This window comes from Brienomyrus brachyistius, chromosome 14 (genome assembly GCF_023856365.1).
Source record: "Brienomyrus brachyistius isolate T26 chromosome 14, BBRACH_0.4, whole genome shotgun sequence".
Classification (NCBI taxonomy): domain Eukaryota; kingdom Metazoa; phylum Chordata; class Actinopteri; order Osteoglossiformes; family Mormyridae; genus Brienomyrus; species Brienomyrus brachyistius.
In genome coordinates, this window is record NC_064546.1 from 18,999,237 (window position 1) to 19,018,599 (window position 19,363).

At 45.5% G+C, this 19,363-nt stretch overlaps 1 protein-coding gene across 9 annotated transcripts in view; it reads left to right on the forward strand.

The window, feature by feature from the left end:
- The window catches only part of syne1b (spectrin repeat containing, nuclear envelope 1b), a 103,114-nt gene that overhangs the window by 56,119 nt on the left and 27,632 nt on the right, over positions 1 to 19,363 (forward strand). For 4 of the 9 annotated variants that reach the window (XM_048974385.1, XM_048974381.1, XM_048974383.1 and 1 more), the window contains 31 exons: positions 135 to 281; positions 926 to 1,051; positions 1,156 to 1,332; positions 1,506 to 1,771; positions 2,554 to 4,714; positions 4,861 to 5,198; positions 5,302 to 5,446; positions 5,524 to 5,742; positions 5,861 to 6,129; positions 6,280 to 6,445; positions 6,614 to 6,769; positions 7,065 to 7,217; positions 7,835 to 8,017; positions 8,121 to 8,258; positions 8,417 to 8,602; positions 10,185 to 10,307; positions 10,751 to 10,933; positions 11,866 to 12,009; positions 12,474 to 12,665; positions 12,882 to 13,010; positions 13,560 to 13,685; positions 14,084 to 14,245; positions 15,227 to 15,406; positions 15,953 to 16,126; positions 16,725 to 16,916; positions 17,336 to 17,467; positions 17,784 to 17,884; positions 18,264 to 18,420; positions 18,578 to 18,709; positions 18,802 to 18,957; positions 19,043 to 19,252. In XM_048974385.1, coding sequence (XP_048830342.1) covers positions 135 to 281; positions 926 to 1,051; positions 1,156 to 1,332; positions 1,506 to 1,771; positions 2,554 to 4,714; positions 4,861 to 5,198; positions 5,302 to 5,446; positions 5,524 to 5,742; positions 5,861 to 6,129; positions 6,280 to 6,445; positions 6,614 to 6,769; positions 7,065 to 7,217; positions 7,835 to 8,017; positions 8,121 to 8,258; positions 8,417 to 8,602; positions 10,185 to 10,307; positions 10,751 to 10,933; positions 11,866 to 12,009; positions 12,474 to 12,665; positions 12,882 to 13,010; positions 13,560 to 13,685; positions 14,084 to 14,245; positions 15,227 to 15,406; positions 15,953 to 16,126; positions 16,725 to 16,916; positions 17,336 to 17,467; positions 17,784 to 17,884; positions 18,264 to 18,420; positions 18,578 to 18,709; positions 18,802 to 18,957; positions 19,043 to 19,252 — 7,323 coding nt within the window. The remainder of the gene's footprint in view (positions 1 to 134; positions 282 to 925; positions 1,052 to 1,155; positions 1,333 to 1,505; positions 1,772 to 2,553; positions 4,715 to 4,860; positions 5,199 to 5,301; positions 5,447 to 5,523; positions 5,743 to 5,860; positions 6,130 to 6,279; positions 6,446 to 6,613; positions 6,770 to 7,064; positions 7,218 to 7,834; positions 8,018 to 8,120; positions 8,259 to 8,416; positions 8,603 to 10,184; positions 10,308 to 10,750; positions 10,934 to 11,865; positions 12,010 to 12,473; positions 12,666 to 12,881; positions 13,011 to 13,559; positions 13,686 to 14,083; positions 14,246 to 15,226; positions 15,407 to 15,952; positions 16,127 to 16,724; positions 16,917 to 17,335; positions 17,468 to 17,783; positions 17,885 to 18,263; positions 18,421 to 18,577; positions 18,710 to 18,801; positions 18,958 to 19,042; positions 19,253 to 19,363) is intronic. The other 5 variants (XM_048974389.1, XM_048974382.1, XM_048974384.1 and 2 more) reach the window with 3 other exon arrangements.

Consider the following 19,363-nt stretch of genomic DNA (forward strand, 5'->3'; position numbering starts at 1 on the left):
TCTCTCTACCAGTGTTTCCCAGTCCGGTCCTCGGGGACTGATAGACAGTCCATGTCTGAGCAAAAACAAGGGCCGCCTATGGGTCCCTGAGGACCAGATTGGGAAACGCTCCACTCTACTGTCTGCTCCTACAGGTGTACCAGAGTCTTGACAGAGAGCTACAGAAGCACGTAAGTCATCAGGACACACTGCAGCAGTGCCAGACGTGGCTATGCACTGTCCAGAAGGAGCTGTTCCCAAAGACTCTACCCACTTTCAGCCTTCAGGAAGCTCTGAAGCAGGTGATCCAAAATGCTGCTGAATAAAGCCCTAGTTATCATCATCATCCATCCATTTTCCAAACCGCTTATCCTACTGGGTCGCGGGGGGTCCGGAGCCTATCCCGGAAGCAATGGGCACAAGGCAGGGAACAACCCAGGATGGGGGGCCAGCCCATCGCATCCCATTCCCCACACTAGTCACTCACACATACACACCTACGGGCAATTTAGCAACTCCAGTTAGCCTCAGCATGTTTTTGGATTGTGGGGGGAAACTGGAGTACCTGGAGGAAACCCCACGACGACATGGGGAGAACATGCAAACTCCACACACATGTGACCCGGGCGGAGACTCGAACCCGGGTCCCAGAGGTGTGAGGCAACAGTGCTAACCACTGCACCACCATGCCGCCCCTTGTTATCATCATATTTGTTATTAATATTTCCTGAGATAGATCTAAATGTATTTGGGTTTTTGGTAATTGTTGCTCATTGTTGCTAATTGTTACAAATCCTTCTGGCATTTAGAGAAGCCAAATAAATGATAATAAATATTACATGTGCATGGTTTGGCAGGGAAGACTGTAATACAGGAGTGAACATGCATTCTCTGTGCTCCGTATTATGGGATGTGTAGCTTTGTACATGGGTTTGTACCTGTGCAGGTGAAGCACTTTCGAGCCCTGCAGGAACAGGCCAGCACATATCTGGACTTGGTGTGTTCTGTGTGTGACCTGTCTGATGAACTGGTGAGACGGGCAGCAGCAGAAGTCCAGCGGACCAAGCTAACGGTGACAGTTCCAAGAGTCGGCCATTTTCCCTCGTGTATCTCTGCTGCATATCCACCCTTGCTCAGCGCAGAAAGGAATATTTCTCTTTGTTTCTCGTAATTCAGATCGAGGAACGGATGCTGAGCTGTCAGGACCTGGCAGACGGTTGGAGGGACATCAGGGAGCAGAAAGCTGAGCTATCCGCTCACTTTCAAGACCTGGATCAACAGTTGCAGGGTTTCAGTCGAAGACCTGCAGAGCTGGAGATGAAGATTGCTCAGAACATGCTGACCCAGGCAAAGGTATGAGATGGTCAATCTACAATTCTATGGATCAAACAAGACAGGTTATGGATATTGAAGGTTTTACAACCTTGAAATGTGGTCCAACTGGCCTTCAACCATTATTCTAATTTAAAAGCATATCACGTTGTATTGGAATGTCCTTCCCACTCGGGTTTTTTCTTATTGGACAGGAATTTAGCCAGCAGGTGCAGGCTAAGCAAAGCACCCTCACCCACATGATCGAGAGCGTTAACAGGCTAACGGAAGGCCAGGACTCCTCAGAGCACGCTGAGATCGGGCACCTTAACAACACGTGGAGGGAGCTGTGCCAACAGGCCAATCAGATGCTCAAGCAGATAGAGGAGGATCTACAGCGGATGAGGGACTATCACGACTGCGTCGGCGACGTAGAAGTATTGTTTGAGCGGGTATCCAAAGAGTGGGACAATCTCGCCAGGTAGAGGCATAATGGGGCATTTCTTCAGGGCTTTCTCGTGTTTGGGTAATTTGGGATTCATCAAGAGTGCTGGTACATAGTAATTTAGTTGTGTTTTATACGTTATATGGTTACACTTTACATTAACTGTACCCTTATAATGCCATTATAATGCATTTGTAGAACATTCAGTGAACCTTTATAATGCATTCATAATGCTTTCATAGAATATTCATAAGCAGAATGGAAGTATACCTTAACATCCTAATATACCGTGGCAGCTTAATAATAACGTATTAACAACATAGCATTATAATTATATAATGTTTATTAATGTAACCCGACCTAGGATCAAGCGGGAGATGGTGGATGGATGGATGGATTAATGTATATGTTTATTAATACATGTTAAGATATACTTATATGTTGCTTATGAATGTTCTACGAATGCATTATAAAGGCATTATGAGGGTACAGTTATTGTAAAGCGTTACCCATTATATTTTAATCAAACAACATTTTATTCCTGTTTCTGGTGTTATTTTACTTAATAAGGAAGAGCAAAGATATTACCTCATTGGTTCTCAGTCCTGTTCCTGGAGGACCCCCACCAGAATGCTTTCATTCCATCCCACATCCAAACAGCCACATTCATTATTAACCTTTTAAGGGGCATCTGAACCTGATTCAGGCAGCGTTGGAATGAAAACATTCTGGCGGGGGATCCTCCAGGAACAGGATTGAGGACTACCGTATTACTCGTAAGAATTGTAGGAATAGAAAACGTTCTACTTGCATTTTAGAACGGATGCGGAGAGTTCTTTTGAACACTTGGAAGCGCTGAAGAACCTCGCGGCCATCCTGGAAGACCAAAAAGGAACCCTCAACGATCTAAAAGAGCACAAGCACAAAGTGATTCATCGTTTGAATCTGGATGACAAAGAGCTGGTTAAGGAACAGATCGGCCACTTTGAGAACCGCTGGGCCCAGCTTGAGAGTCTTATAGCAAAGAATATTGAGGACTCGACACGCACTCTAAAAGACATGACTCAGGTGGAGTTTAAACTGAGAGAGGTCAGAGAATGGGCAGAGGAGCAGCATCCAGCACTGTCTGAGGCCATGAAGATGAGCCCCCCACCAGAATTGGCTCAGAGCTTCCTTTTTGACCACCTAAGCATCTGTAGTGAGTTGGAGGCCAAGCAGCTGCTCTTGGCTCAGGCACTGACAGATGCAGACAGAGTGTTAGCCCACCTGGGTTTGTGCGAAAGGCAGCAACTTCAGCAGCTAATCTCAGAAACACAAGTGGAGATGGAATCTCTGAGCATTAAGATGATCCAGAGGAGGAAGTACCTCAGCAAAGCTTTCACCGAACGAACGCAGTTCCTGTTGGCAGTGAATCAAGCTATTACTTGGGTTCAACAAAATGAGAAGAAGGCGTTCGCTGACGAGCACACGGCACTGCTGCCCGATGATCTCAACAAGCAACTCAGGATGTGTAAAGGCATTCAAAGTAGCTTGAAGGCTTACCAGAGTGAGCTCACCTCTCTCTGGTCCCAAGGGAGGGATTTGATGAAAGATGCCACAGAAGATGAAAAATCAGAAATTTTGACAAAGTTGCAGGAGCTGCAGAACATTTTTGAGACAGCTCTTCAGAAGTGCTGTCAGAAGGTACAGGAGCAAGAGAAACTGTTGGTATCCAGGAAATATTTCAAGCTGGATCTGGAAAGAACATGTCAGTGGTTAAAACAAGCAGATATTATTACTTTTCCGGAAATCAATTTAATGAATGGAGATGCTGAGCTGTATTCACAGCTTACAAAGTATGAGGACGTATTAGATCAAGCTATGGAATATGAAAATCTGCTTCTAAATGTCCAAAGATCTGGTCAGGAGATACTGCCAACTCTCAATGAAGTGGACCACTGTTACCTTGATGAGAAGCTGAATACTCTCCCACAGCAGTATAACAGCATTTTGGCCCTGGCAAGAGACAAGCAAGAAAAAATTCAGCAGGCTATTGTCGCGCGGAAGGAATTTTCCACTTTTATTGACATAACATACAAAGCATTGAAAGGAATTGAGGAGCAATTCAACAATTTAGGTAGGCAGCCAGTTGGCCTAATGACTGAGGAGGTTATTAGTCTGCAAAGTGTTTACAAGGATCTTCTTGAAGATTTGACTAATTTGGGCCCAGATATTGTGGATTTAAATCAGAAGAAGGAAGCTTTTCGCAGTACTGGTCAACCATGGCGACCCGATGAAATGATCCTAATTGTGAATCTTTGCAACAGCCTGAAGAGGCAAATTGAGCAAAAAATGGAATATTTAGATGATACTTTGGAATCATTTGAGGACCACAAAGCTATGGCTTTGCAACTTGACTCCGAGTTGAAGGCCACTAAGGAGCAGCTTGATAAGGTTAATGCAGAGACCCAGTCTGCTGAGGAGAGGCTCAAGAACTATCACGCCCTGGCTGGGAGTCTACAGGGAGCCACATCTCACCTGAAGAGGCTCATGGAGCAGATGGACAACTTCGCCCCTCATGTAGACCAAGCCGCAAACCAGGTTGCGAGACAACAAGTGATCTTATGGCAAGAGGAGCTGCAGGCTTTACAATCAGCAGTGGCTGAGCTTATTATGGAATGTGAGAGCAGGTACGTCCAGAGCAAAGACTTTCAGACAGAGGTGAGAAGGACCCTTGACTGGCTTCAGCAGGTCAGAGATGACCTGGGCTGTCCCGTTATTCTGGATGTCAAAGTAGAGAGGGTGCAAGAAGAGATCAGGAAACAACAGATAGTACAGGAGGAGGTACAGTCTAGGATTAGGATTGTGGCTGCTCTGAGCAGCAGGGAAAGACAGAAGTACACCAGTGCAAATGAACTGGTCCCTGCCCATGTGAGTACCAGTCTGGAGGAGATGGCGAAGCTGGAAGCAGACGTTCAACTAGCTCTGAACACCAAACAGGCAAGGATTCCTTCTATCCAAGTTTGCTACAAGTAATATTGTTTTTATGTATGTTTTTATAGATTTTTTTCCTTTTCACATTTTCTCTTACGTGAAAATGTTGCATTCTTCGATAACCCTGGCTTCACATCTCCCCTGATCTTCAGATCACTCTTCAGCAAGCTCTTACCTTGTGTCAGAAGTACCACTCCAAAATGCAGTATGCCTGCGAGTGGCTGGAGGACGCTGTTGCCTTCTTGCAGCAAGCTAGCCTGGGTGTGGACGTGGAAAACTACGAGGAGTGCCTCAGGCAGCAGAGCTGCATCATGGCCAGCGAGCAGGACTTCCTTGGGAGCCTGCAGGAGCTCGAGATGCTGCCCCCTCAGCTGGAGAACCTTGTCAACTCCAGCACAAAGGAGCAGCTTAGGCTGAGTGTGGAGTCGGCACAGCAGAGAGGTGTGGAAGTTCGAGATCAGCTGCAGTGCCACCAGGACGTCCTGCACAGGTACAGAAATGTCTCCAGGTCTTTCATCTGTTGTGTTTTTTTATACAGACAATGCCTTACTTTGTAACTGTACCTCCTTAAATCCACTTCCTTTTCTCGGAAGTTGTGTGGCTCAATGGCAATCGTACCAGGAATCAAGACAGACAGTGATTGAGATGATGAATGAGGCAGAGAAGCAGCTCACAGAGTTCTCCACGGCCAAGGCATCTACATGTCATGAGGCAGAGGATAAGCTAAGGAACCATAAGGTAAAAAGGATTATTGGTAATGAAAGACGGTTGGGTTTTTATGATGATCTTATGTCTAATAATCCTTTTTTCTGCAGGTCCTAGTGGATTTGGTCAATGGTTTCCATGAGAAGTTGACAGACTTAGAAGAGCAGGCATCCCAGTTGGAGATGGTTGGTAGCGATGGTAGCAAGGCCACCATCAGCCGCTCCATGACCATGGTGTGGCAGCGCTGGACCCGACTACGTGGCGTGGCAAGGGCACAGGAAAGGGTGCTGGAAGACACTGCACTCAACTGGAGAAGCTTTAGGGAGAGGGTATGCCATCTATAAACCATTCCAGATATCTCGTTGCTGTAGACGTTACTTTGGTAGCTTAGTAGCACCTATGCCCATATTTAACTTTATATGCCTGAACTGTGTTTATTATTGTCAGATGGAAAAGATGGCAGCTGCTTTGGAGGACTTGCAGAATCGGGTTCCGGAACAGTCTGTAGAAAAGTCCTCCAAGGCTACGCTACAAGCTCTGTTGGAATACAATGACTCCTTCAACCAGGAAGTGGAGCACCAGCACTCTTCTCTCACCCTGCAGCGCCAATACACCCTTAGTCTGTTCCGTGATTTGGAGGTGCCCATGCCTGCAGCCAGTCAAGACGACCTGCCTTGCCTACAGGAGATTGCAGCAATGCAGGAGAGCTTCGAGAGGTGCAGTGATGGTGTCCTTTACATGATACAGTATTACTAGACAGATCCACATACTCAGTAGTACTAAGTACTGTCTCGGAGTACTTCCAGGATTTCCTGTAAGTAGCCATAATTTTATTGGTTAATGTTTGTTGTGCTTTGTGTTCATAGGCTCCTGCAGCAGGTGCGCGATAGCCGAAGGCAAATCAGACAAGAGCTGAAGGAGAGAGAGGAAGTGGAGAGGGAGATTAGCCAAGTGAAATTCTGGATCCAGGATACCCTGGATCTCTTGCTCAGCTCATCTAGAGACATGGACACACTACTGCCGGAGCTTGAGGTAAGACATGGCTCCGGTCCTCTGCATTTCATCTGTGGGGGACTGCTTTGTCTGTGCAGTGGCTGAAAGACACTATTGTACTTTTGGTGTTGTATTTCCGTAGCCTTTAGATCAGTTCAGTCTCTCTGAACAGTATACTGTATCTCTCATTTTGGGGAACATTTACAGGTAGTACACACGGACCTGATATCCCATCGTCAGAAAGTAGAGAAGATCGCCGAGCAGCAACAGAATAAGTACCTGGACCTGTACACGATTTTGCCCTCTGAGATCTCTATGCAGCTGGCTGAGGTGACCCTGGCTCTGGGGTCTATTGAGGACCAGGTACAGAGATGATCACACACCTTCATGCAATCAGAAAATTATGCATCACTGAATAATATGATATATAGAATGTTTGCAAAAATATGAAAATTCAGGAATGTTTTGATGCAATGGACAAAGCCTCTGTCACTAAAGTTTATTGTTCTCTGAAGCAGAACCTATACTCACCATAGGATTTTTCCAGATACCAGCCTGCACAAGACCAGGAATGTTTATTTAAAAAAAAAGACATCGTAGATCAATGACTATGGGGCCATCTTAAATTCATGTCTACCAATTTTCTGTGAATTTTAAGGTCCATGCCAAAGAAAGAGAAATTCAACAAACAAGGGACATTCAAGAGGACTTCAGCTGTAGAATCCAGGATGTCTCTGAAAGGATGAATGTCGTCTCCGTGAAGCTGAAGGAGCGTGCCACTGATGTGGAACTGGCCAAAGAGGAAGCAAAGGTACGCTGCCTGCTTCACCATCTTTATATCCTTGATCTTGATCATGATTTCATCATATGTGGTATTACTAAGACTCACTAAAACGTGTGAGGAGCAAATGAAGCATCATCTCTGTCAGTGGTCATCTTTCTTGATTTTCAGAGTGTCATTATTATATGTTTTTTATATTCATTCAGTGGCTGATTCATTATGTATATCCACCTACTCCCTCTAAGACTTACTTTTGCCTCAAGTACTGCCTTACTGGTAGAAGAATTCAGAGAAGTTGTCCTATACACCACTGTTGTACTGAGGTGTTACTTCTGCACATGTGGCTCATCTGTTAGCTTCAATGAGCCTGATCATTGTCTATGACCTTTATACTATAGTGCTCGGAAATATGAGATAGTGGCTGATTCTGAGGTTCTGGAACCACTATGTATCAGACCAACAATCATCATGATCAACATCTCAACAGGCATCAGGCATAAGTGAACTTCCTGCCCTAGGCTGTATGTGTTCAGTTGTAGCCACGTGATTTGCTGTTTGGAAGAGAGCAAGGTTTCCAAAGAGCCTCTACAATGAGTACTTGAAATAACATGCTTTGAAAGAAATAACTGGGGATGTAAACCTCTTAGGGTCTGTATGAAGACCTGGAGATTTGTGGCCAGACCCTGTCCAACCTGAATGGTGCCATCAAGCAGTTTGGAGAGCGGAACCCCCTTCTGTCCAGACATCTCTGTGATGCCATCATGGAGTTGAGCGAGACTCACCATCACACGAGACGACTGGCGGAGACGCGGATCTCTCAGCTCAAGAACGTGAGTTGCCAGATCTTGCCGCATTAAACTGCTGTCCTTTCAGAGGTAAAGTCATCAGAAAATGATGTAACCGTGCTGTGTTCCCTTGTCTGTTCTTTACCAGGCTGGCACACATTTGGACGAGTTTAATGAAATGCTGGAGTGTATTGTGAGATGGACAGACAAAGGCAAGAAACTCATGAAGAGTAGCATCGTCTGGGCGTCTGCCTCTCAGCTTCAGGACCAGATTAGGGTCTACGAGGTGGGTCAAGCGTAACATTTGTAGAGGAAGATGAATACAAGATCAGAGAAGGTTATCAAAACTGGGAGAATTTGCTTCTCATATCTTCTGAGATAATTGATAAATGTGATCCCCATTTCATTATAAGTTTCAAGTATGCCTCGCCTCTTACCTGTCAGAGTGTTCTCCGAGAATCTTGGGAGCTCCAAGGAGACCTAGATGCCATGAAGGAGAAGACGGAGGTGCTGTCTGACGTGCTGCAGACAGAGGCCATGGACCAGCAGGTGTCAGAGCTGAGTCGTCAAACTGAGGAGCTGCAGCAGAGCATTAAAACGCGGCTGCAAAGCCTCCAAGATGCAGCTAAGGTACTTCAGGGATCTCCAGTTATGTGACGCAGGGTTTCCCAAGCCAGTCCTCAGGGATCTCCAGTTATGTGACGCAGGGTTTCCCAAGCCAGTCCTCAGGGATCTCCAGTTATGTGACGCAGGGTTTCCCAAGCCAGTCCTCAGGGATCCACAGATAGTCCAGGTATTTGGTCCCTCCCGGCTCCCTGCCAGAAAGTCCACATTCTGAAAGTCTGTGGGTCCCTGAGAGTTTGATTGGGAAATGCTGATCTAACAGTCTTAAAGGAAATATATTATAAATATATTATCCATCCATCCATCCATCCATCCATCCATCCATCTATCCATTTTCCAAACCGCTTATCTTACTGGGTCGTGGGGGGTCCGGAGCCTATCCCAGAAGCAATGGGCACGAGGCAGGGAACAACCCAGGATGGGGGGCCAGCCCATCGCAGGGCACACTCACACACCATTCACTCACACACGCACGCCTACGGGCAATTTAGTAATTCCAATTAACCTCAGCATGTTTTTGGACTGTGGGGGGAAACTGGAGTACCCGGAGGAAACCCCACGATGACATGGGCAGAACATGCAAACTCCACACACATGTGACCCAGGCGGAGACTCGAACCCGGGTCCCAGAGGTGTGAGGTGTGAGGCACCAGTGCTAACCACTGCACCAGTATGAGAAAAAAAATCACCTCTCTGTGAATCCTACAACGATTTGCCATCACACAGCTGGCCAGCTGTTTAGCAGAAACTGTCTGTTGTTGAAGACAAATGTTATTAGTAAATGCAAATCCGTTTTTCAATGGTTGTCTGTCCTTTTTTAAAGAAGCAGTATGTCTGTTTTTAAGTTTTTTTCTGAAAATGGGGGTAACACTGCAGACTATGATCCCTTAATAACATATTAGTTACTCAATTACTACTCAAGCATGAACAGAAATAGTAGCGACTTGAGATAAAAGATGCATTATAATTAATTAATGATGAACAAATATGAGATTCAAATTTTGTATTATTCATTATTTGTTACTTCAGTAGTTACCAAAGGTTCATTTATGGCTTAATAGATATGATAATTAATACAGTAGCAGATCGCATTATTAACATATCTAGCTTACAGCAAATGGTGAATGAACAGTAATTACTAGCATATAATCACTCATTTATTTATAACTAAGACTTAATTTGTGGTTTATTGATACATTAAGTTACAGTCGGTTCATGATCTATTAAAAATATGATTATATATCATTTGTGCCCACTCAAGGAAATTGTGCAAACTAAATTTGTGGGTGGGCACCGTTTCAAAACAACACACAAGACATAAAAATAGCCATGTGTAGATATTAATGTTCTTTGAAACTTATGTCACTGTTACACATGAAAACATGTCCAGCTACAGGTAATCTTGTTCACTGCCACTGAGATGTCAGTCGTGAATGTCGTGACGTGCTAATCCGTTGATGATTTGTAGAGGTATCGCAAATAACTGTAATGGCTGTAATACAGTATTGGTGAAAGTTAGAGCATGGATAAAAGGGTAAAACTGACACACTATAGTGAGAACAAGGTAAATGTATCTGCTTCCTCACAGGACATGGAGCGATTCGAGCGTGAGGTAAAGACGCTTCACGCAGCTCTTGAACAGGCCCAGGCTACGCTGACCTCTTCGAAATTTGCCCGCATGACCTTAAAGGAGCATCTGGCCCAGAGACAGGTACTTCTTATTTCTTAGGCACGTTCGCTTCTGGAGAGTCAAATGTGATCAAAGTGGGCAGCCAGTTCACCTGCTGAGCATAGAGCAGGGTTGCCAGGTTTGGTTCTTTTCAAGACAAGTCTGCGCACACATATATACACATTCACATGTACGTAACAGTTTTATTAAACAGTCTGTAGGTTTTGCAAAATATCCCAAAGCTTTTCATGCAGCTAATTTTAAGTTGTAAAGAAATAATCTAGATTTGCCATAACATTTCTTGCGTGAGAGTCCGAAAGTGTGAGTGTCATGCCAGATGCGTGAGAGCTGGCAACCCTGATATAGCACAGTGGCCACATGGTTTTCTCTCGGACCCAAATGGACGCATCGCTTCCTGATTGCATGAGAAACATCAGAAGCCTGACTCGCACCCCCCCCCCATCCTGACTCCCTCGTGCTTTCAGCGCCTGTTGAGCGAGATGGAGAACTTCAAGCAGCAGGTGCTTGCGGTGCAGGGTTGTCAGAGCGTGCTGCGTGTCCCGGAGGAAGTGGTCACCAGCCTGTCCATCTGCCGCACTGCCGTGAGCCTCCAGCAGGAAGCCAGCCGGCTGCAGCACACTGCCATTCAGCAGTGCAACATCCTGCAGGTGCAGATACCTCCCTGCCCTCTCACTTTCATGTTATCTTTTATTTCAGGAACATCTGTTCGTCTAGTTCCAGCACGGTTACTCCCGCATGCCATTCTTTGCCTCATGCACGCATAGGCTACCGGCAACACCTTCTACGCTCACGAATACATTGAAAACTGACAAAATGCTTTTGGCCCTGGTGCGGAAGTTCAAGACCTGTATCTCAAACCTGTGTGCGGTTCTGCTTCTCTATTTAATGGTCCTACAGCATCAGGCAGCACTTTCAGATGGTGGTGTCCTTCTCCGAACTCACCTTAGTCTTCCTTCAGAAAATTCTAGGAACCTCCTTGGTCACACAGAAGATAGGACATACATGTTATGGCATGTCATGAATCACAGGTTACAAGAGAATACAATTGCTTTCCAACAAAAACACAGCGCTCTTCATCTTCTATCGACAATTTGTTCCCCACCATGGGCAGAGTTTAGGGGGGCAGCGGGGGGCATCGCCTCCAGCTGAAATTGCAATTAATTGGCAAGACTAGCATTGCAATGCGCAGCAGTATTGCATTTGAATGTTTGACGGGGCTAGATAACGGAGGATGTTATGCACAGATTTTGTTTGACCGCAGTTGTACACCATCAAGGGTCAGTAAATCAACGGTGTTATGAGGCTATAATTGTGTTCTGTGCTCGCGCTTCGTACCTTCGTGTAAGTGGTTTGTTGGGACCCTATAGGCAGCTAACATGTGACAGTGATGCTGCTAAGTAAGTTGTGTGAGCATTAGGTACCTGCATTAATACATAGAGTAAGCAAGATGTGCCCCCCCCCCCCCCCCCCAAGTGCCAACATCAAACTCCACCTTTACCTTTTAATGTGCACATTCTTCATATCCTTCATATCCATTACTTTTTAAACATATGCTACTACTAATTCCCAAACTTTCCAGGAGGCCGTGGTGCAGTACGAGCAGTACGAACAGGAGGTGAGGCACTTGCAGGGGCTGATCGAGGAAGCCCACCGCGTCATCCAGGACGAGCCCATCGCCACCAGCAACATCCAGGAACTGCAAGTGCAGATACTCCACCATGAAGTAAATCACACACTCCCTGATACTCAGGCCTATATTTGTTGCTTTTGCGGGGGTGGGGGTGTCACTAATCAGGTTAAGACTCCCTGTGTATGTTCGGATGGTCATTGGTTTGAATCCCGTAGTTGACAGAGTCCTGTCACCATTGGGCCCTGGGGTAAGACCCTTAACCCTATATCTTCATGGAACTGGCTTGCTCTAGCTTCTCCGATTTACACTGCTTCTGATAAAAGTATTGATGAAATAAATAAAAGTATGTATTCTACAGGAATATGTAAATAATGGACCATAACAGACTTTGCATTTTCTAAGAGGTTAGTTTTCTGCTGCCAGATGATATTAAAGTTTCTCTGTTTAAATTTGATCAGTTCACCTGGGCCTTGAAAATATATTACTCTTACTTTCTGTCCGGTTCATTGGGTCACGTTGTTCACGTCTGCGGACTGTATGGGGTCTTGCTTTGACAGGAGCTGGCCCAGAGGATCAAAGGCTATCAGGAGCAGATAACGTCCCTCAACTCCAAGTGCAAGATACTGACGATGAAAGCAAAGCATGCGACCATGCTGCTCGCAGTTAACGAGGCGCCGATGGAGAGACAAAGCGATTCGGATTCTGGAAGCCTCCCCGAGTGCTGCGCCGGCGACCATTCAGCTGTGACGGTACGACTGCCAGCCTGGATTCTGTTTCTTTGACACAGATCGAGCACTTCTACACCACAACTCTGACCAAGATAAGCAGTTTCAAGATGGAAGGATGGTCTGTCATCATTAGCGTTACCAAAAAAAAACATTCTAAGCATAATGTTCCTTTTCTCTGTCTATGTTCATCTCTGACCTGGTTTGGCCCTTTGGTCTCGCGCTCCCTCCTGATTTCAGATGGGTGCTGCTGGCCATCACCCGCTACTTTCTCCAGTGACAGAGGAGTCAGGGGAGGAGGGGACCAGCAGCGAGATCTCCTCTCCATCTGCTAGCTACCCTCCGTACAGCGGTGCTGCCTTTAACCAGGTACAGCAAATAGGAAAGCAGAAAGTCGAATATGGAATTTGAGGCGGCTTTGCGTCGCTGTGCACAAATTCAAGAAGTTTGTGACTTTTCTTTTTACTATGCTTTGTGAATTTCTCTCCTTTGGTTGTTTCTCTTGCCTGGTTGATGTCATAGCTGGTTATTATAGATGGTTATTGCTGTGATTATCACTCTGATTGGACATGTCTGTTCTGGACATGAAATGAAAGATCTGATCATTTCACACGCCGGTCTGTGTAATTTCACACAAAGATGTGATTGACCGACCAAAACAAATGCAAGTCAAAGCCAGGAAAGATGTGACTGTGATGCTGCAACAATCAGCATATCCCTATACTGAACTCGATGATAAATAAGGAAGATGATAGGCTTGAATGTGAGAAGAATTACCGTGTCATTGCCCCTATTAGCCAAATGGAAATTGGCTAAACCAGACAGTGATTGGGCAGTGCACAATAATCATTAACCAATGGGAATCTGGAGAGCTTTTCTGTATATTTGAGGTGTGTGCTTATGATGAACTCTTCATAGACTGCGCTGCGGAGAGGTCAGCTCATGAGGACGTCTGTCCAGGAGCTGTATGACCCGACCTTAGAATCGGTCACGGTTCCTGACCTGGACGACCTGCAACGGTCATGGGAGTCTCTGAAGAATGTGGTATGTGTCTAATGAAGGGGGCAAGACCGCAGCTTACCTGAGGTCTCACATCATGCTGCAGTTAGTGAAGCACCGATGAGGAAGTTTCTGGCCAATACCGATAGCTAATTATTTCAAAAGCTGACGCCGATACCGATTGTGTAGAAGGTTCTGCTTATGTAAGTTTAAAGGTACTCTCCAGCCAAATAAATGTTAAAATAAATTAATTACATTCCGAAAATATGTATTTATTTTTTGGTAAGATAACACTAACTCTGGCCTACAACTACAGTTCCAGAGCATTAGTGAAGGACAAAATGATGCTTCATGAACCGTTTGCTGTATTTTTTGACCCCACTAGATGGAGCTCTCTGTACAAGAAAGGGCCCATTTAAGACAGTACTGCTGTGTCTCCCCAGATCAGTCAGAAACAGAGGACTCTGTATGAAGCCCTGGAGAAGCAGCAGCACTACCAGGACGCTCTCCAGGCCATCTCTGCTAGGATGGAGAGCGTGGAAGTCCGACTGTGTGAGGCTGTGGAGGCGCACCTGAGCCCCAAAAGACAAATGGAAGAGCACAAGGTGAAAGAAAAAAGCAAAGTAGTGGCAACTACTATTATTGAAGGGTGTGGGGGCGGTTTCCCATCAAAAATTGACATGGAGTGGGGTGGGGTTTGAGGACCCAGTTTCCAGGAAGTTATGAATCTCTCAGGGAGTAGACAGTGATTTCCAGCAAAGGTATAATGTTTGTGTATCTTAGTGGCTAAAATACTAAAAGCCAAATTGTGAGAGCGGTGCATGGTGCAGCTGGACAAAGACTGACGATCCACACAGCGGCTCATAAGAAAAAAAGTGGTTTAGAACCAAGAACTGAACACAAAGGGATAAACCACAAAATAAATGGACCACAAGGGGTCAAGAACTAAACCGGAGCAATAAGAACTAAAAAGAACCACAAAAATAATCATACTAGGTAACGGAGCAAAAACAGAGCAGGACTAGGGAACAACCAAAGCTACAAACACACAGTAATATCAACACAGCTCAAACATCAGCATATGTCTAAACACACACATCTAACAAAATGACTAAATGAAGAATAGAATGAGGGCAGGCAATTAAATCCATACAGACAAGAAAGGATAACAAGGAACAGATGTGGACCTTCAGGAAAGGCATGGGACAAGAAGAAACTGGTAGAATAAGTTACAATTAATAAGCACAAGAAACGAGGAAAGACAAAGATAAACACTATCAAACGCTGAGCATAAAATAAAAGCCATTAAATTAAACAAAAGGTAAAGCGGGTGTCAGACCAACCTCAAACCCATGAGTGGGGGGGTACTAGCTTTTGAGCCACTCACTTAACCCACTGAATTGTGCAGAAATCCGCATAAATGGGAACCACGTGGACAGAACAGGATGCCCAGTAGGACTGTCTGGCAGGGAACTGAGAGGGAGCAAAAATGTGAAACCATCTGTGGGCCCCCAACGACCGGACTGGTAAATACTGGCTTATAGCATAGCGGGTTTACCTTTACATTTTTACTTGTTTGTTTTTAGAGCCAGATGAGCACCATACTTTCACTTGAAGCTGAGATCGAAGGCCTACAGGCCGGCTTCAGGGACGCGCTGGGCACGGAAGCAGTGGACGAGCTGGCGGCGCAGTCCAGCCTGTCAGTGCTCGCTGAGAGACTGGCCACCATCCGCACAAAGGCTTCTGGGAAACAAAAGCTTCTAGAGGTAATGCCACAAATGGCAGGGACTAACAGCTAGCTGTATTTTTACTTTTTTCTGTATTTCATACTTATAGAAAGCTCTGTTAAAGAACTTGAAGATCCATGAAGAAATTCCTTAAAAATGCTTTAATGTTCATTTTTAGTGTAGATTGATAACAATGGTATTACTTGATACCACCATGGACGGGAGCATAGCCCGAAATTCTGAGGCCCCCTGACAAAATGTCCCCTTGGACCCCTCACCCAGTTTTTTGTGGAATTTTATGTATTCAGTGGCCCCTGTCAAGTGCTGGGCCCCCTGAATCTGTCAGGGTATATACGTGCCCAAATGCCCATAACCATGGGTGTAGCACACACTGGATGTATTCACTGTAGTACAGTGTTTCCCAACCCATCCTCGGGGACCCACAGTCAGTGCATGTTTTTGTTCCCTCTCAGCTTCTGGGAGGTAGCAAAAATGTGGACAGGCTGTGGGTCTCCGAGGACCGAATTGGGGAGCACTGCTGTAGTGCATTTATTGTTGTTGTGTCTGCACCCCCTACCCGGATAGGAGCGCCTGAGTGATCAGCTGGAAGAGCAGCGGCACCTGCAAGCCCTACAGTGTTGCCTCAGCGATGTCGGCGAGCTGGATCAGTGGCTTCTCAGCACCCGCGTGGCCTTCACCTCTGACCCCCAGCCAGAACCAGGGACCGTGACTGGGGAGGTCCAGCTGGCTGCCTGCCAGGTGAAAAGTCAATCCTCGACAGGGATGTATGCAGGGGTGGGGCCACGTGGGCACTGGTCCCAGCTGAATGGTGATTGGTCCCCAGAGTATCCCCTCCACTGTCACTCACTGATTCGAAACATATCATTGATTAATGATAAGGTTGGACCCTCTGTGTAAATTATGGTCTCTCTGATGTTCCTCTCCTTAAAAAATATCATAGAATCATCCTTGATTCCCTCATAGGGATGGAGTTAACTATCAGAATTTCTCTTAAAATGTGAGGCAAGGAAGATTTTCAGAAGATGCTTATTGAAATCTCTAAGACAAACTGACCCACCCCTGAGTTGTACATTCTGCCTTGTTATGCAGTTTAGCCTCAAACCTCCAGCATGCTCTCTGTGTCTCTTTTGGAACATGTTGGATGAAGGTTTTATATTAAGTATCTGAGATAAAGCTCTGCTGTGTGAATGATAAGACTCAGGCCGGTACAAAATGGCCGTCATATCCAGCAGGGTAGCTAGTCCATGCATGTTCTGATTGACCGTACGAAAGATCTGGAGCTAAGCATCACAGCTGCTCTTTGTTAGAGCTGACCACCCTCCTTCTGCACCTCCAGGGGGCGCTGCTGCAGATAGAGGAGAAGAAGGCGTCATTGGGGGAGCTGTCTGTGCGGAGCGAGACCTTGTTACAGGAAAGAGGGGGGCAGGCTGGAGATGAGGCCCAGGAGCTGGCTGTCGGCCTTCAAACACTCAACGCCAACCTGCTGGAGCTCCAGGACCTACTGCAGGACAAGCAGGATGTCATCAAGGTGAATACTGGCTGGATTACACAGTATTGTAAACCACTGGTTCCCAATCTGGTCCTCGGGGACCCACAGACGATCCACGTTTTTGCTGGGAGCAAAAATATGGACTGTCTGACAGGGAGCTGGGAGGGAGCAAAAATGTGGACCGTCTGTGGGTCCCCGAGGACCGCGTTGGGAAACTCTGCTAAAAACAAACAATGGGGTCAGTTCCGAGATGTCTGCTTTTATTGACACAGTATTTTGTCGTACTTGTACCGTACATATTCAGAGCTACCCTAAAAATGGTGGTCGACTGGAATTGCAGCTTTAGGAATGATTATCGTGAATGATTACAATAATTATCATGACGTTTTGAGAGTCTACATTATAAACAGAAAAGAAACTATATTCTCCTTATGTTCTGGTGAAATTTGACTTACCAGGGCTCTTTTGGGGGGACTGAGGATGTTGAATCGGACTCCTCCCCCTTGAAGGGCGACAGTGTACAGGATTGGCTGGTTCAAGCTCGCACCACGCGCTCACTGCAGTACCAGGACAGCATCCAGAGGCAGAAGGTTCCTGCTCTTTATATGCATTTACATGTTGGAATATACACTAAAGCAGTGTTCCCCAACCCGGTCCTCGGGGGACCCCCCCTTCCCAGAATCCAGCCAATCAAGAACTCTTACCTGGTATGGGTGTGTTGGGAGCTGGGAGACAATAAAAGCATAGACTGTGTGGGAGAGTCCCCAAGGACTGGATTATGAAACACTGCACTATGGTATATACACATAAGACCATGACCAGAGAGCCATAAATATGTTAATTATCAAGTAAAATACATACTCATTAGACTAGATATATACTGGCAGTGTGCATTGTCTCAATCAGGAATTGGAAGAACAGCTGGAGGAGCAGAAGAAGCTGCTGCAGTCAGTGGCCACTCGAGGGGAGGAGCTTCTGACACAAAAGGCCACGCCCACCAGCGATAGGTACTCATACTTAATACCTGTTTATCATAATACTGTAATATGGTTTTTCTTTAGTTTTTTTTTTTCTTTCTAATTTTCTATGGTCATGTGCTTGTTGATGCCTCTCCTTCTGTATTGTATTTTTTTTGTACATTATATCTTTGAATAAAAAATAGCGCTTGCCATCTTAGATCAACATTAGACCAGCTGATCCTAATCCAAAAGTCATGGATGTGAACTAGATCATTTTTGTGCTGTGAACTTAGTTCAAAATTCAAAATAGTTCATTTTAATTCGTGCGAACTGAAATTTGAGCTAGTCCTTGTTGAATTTGGACCCTTAAACCACATAAAGACAAAGATGCAGAAAGACCTCTTAAGGTAAAATAAGTATTGGCCAGCAGGATGATGGAGATCGTAGGACTGGAGATGGACCTGGAGGGAGAGAGGCAGGTCAATGTGGACCTGATGAGGCAGAAGTGGGAGAGGCTAAGCAAGCATTTCAGCACCAAGCTGCAGCTGCTACAGGACACGCTGAGGCAGGACCACAAGGAACCGGTGCGTGAGATACTACTGATGGAAAAGTTTTTATTCACACTCGACTTTAGGCACATGTCTTTAAGACTGTGGTTTCTGAGAATAATTACTACAAAAAAATATTCTCTCTAGGCCTCACTGTCTTTAGGACTTTGACAACTGATATGTTGTAATGCAGGTTTACTCCAGACATACCCGAGTAACAACTTCTGGAGCGTCGTTCAAGGGAGAGACACAAATTCAAGACCAGTCCTCGCTGAAGTTGTTATTTGAAGAAGTCAGTAATGCATTTGAAGATGTGTCTCTTCAGGTAGCCTTCTTGAATATTCATGTCTTTAGAATGTGTAGCCTGCTCAGATAGAACTTCTTGGACTGTGTTGTTCTTCTGTTTTGGCCTCACAGCCTACCAATGTGGCCAATCAAGACCATCCTGTGGAGCAACAGCTCTACTCTGCTGTTTCGGTCACGTGCTCCTGGCTGGATGGAGTGGAAAGCAGTCTGTTCTCCAGTCCCGTTCTTCTCTCTGAAGATACAGAGACTCAGCTCTTTAACCAGGAGGTAAATTTAACCAAATGGCTCCTTAACTTATGATGCCTCGAACCTTCTGCAGGTAAGTAATATGAACCTTTTGCTTCCTTTGTAGGCCCTGGAGTTAGACTTGAATGAAATCACAGAAAAAGTGAACAGTTGCGTGCAACTTGTGGTGAGCTCCAAAGGGCGGCCTGATGAAAACCAGGCATTGATGGAGGAAACACTAGATTCTCTGATGGTGAGGCTGAAGACTTTGGATTCTGTAGTCGTCCAGCGTTGCGATGACATGAGAACCAGGTTACAGGAGCTCACTGCATACCAGGTAAGATTTCATCGCTAAGCTAACAACAAGTTTGAATGTTATGGGTAATAATTGCTTTGTAAATTGTGGCTGAATTTCTAATTATCCAGGTTCTTGAAAGCATCAAGTAAC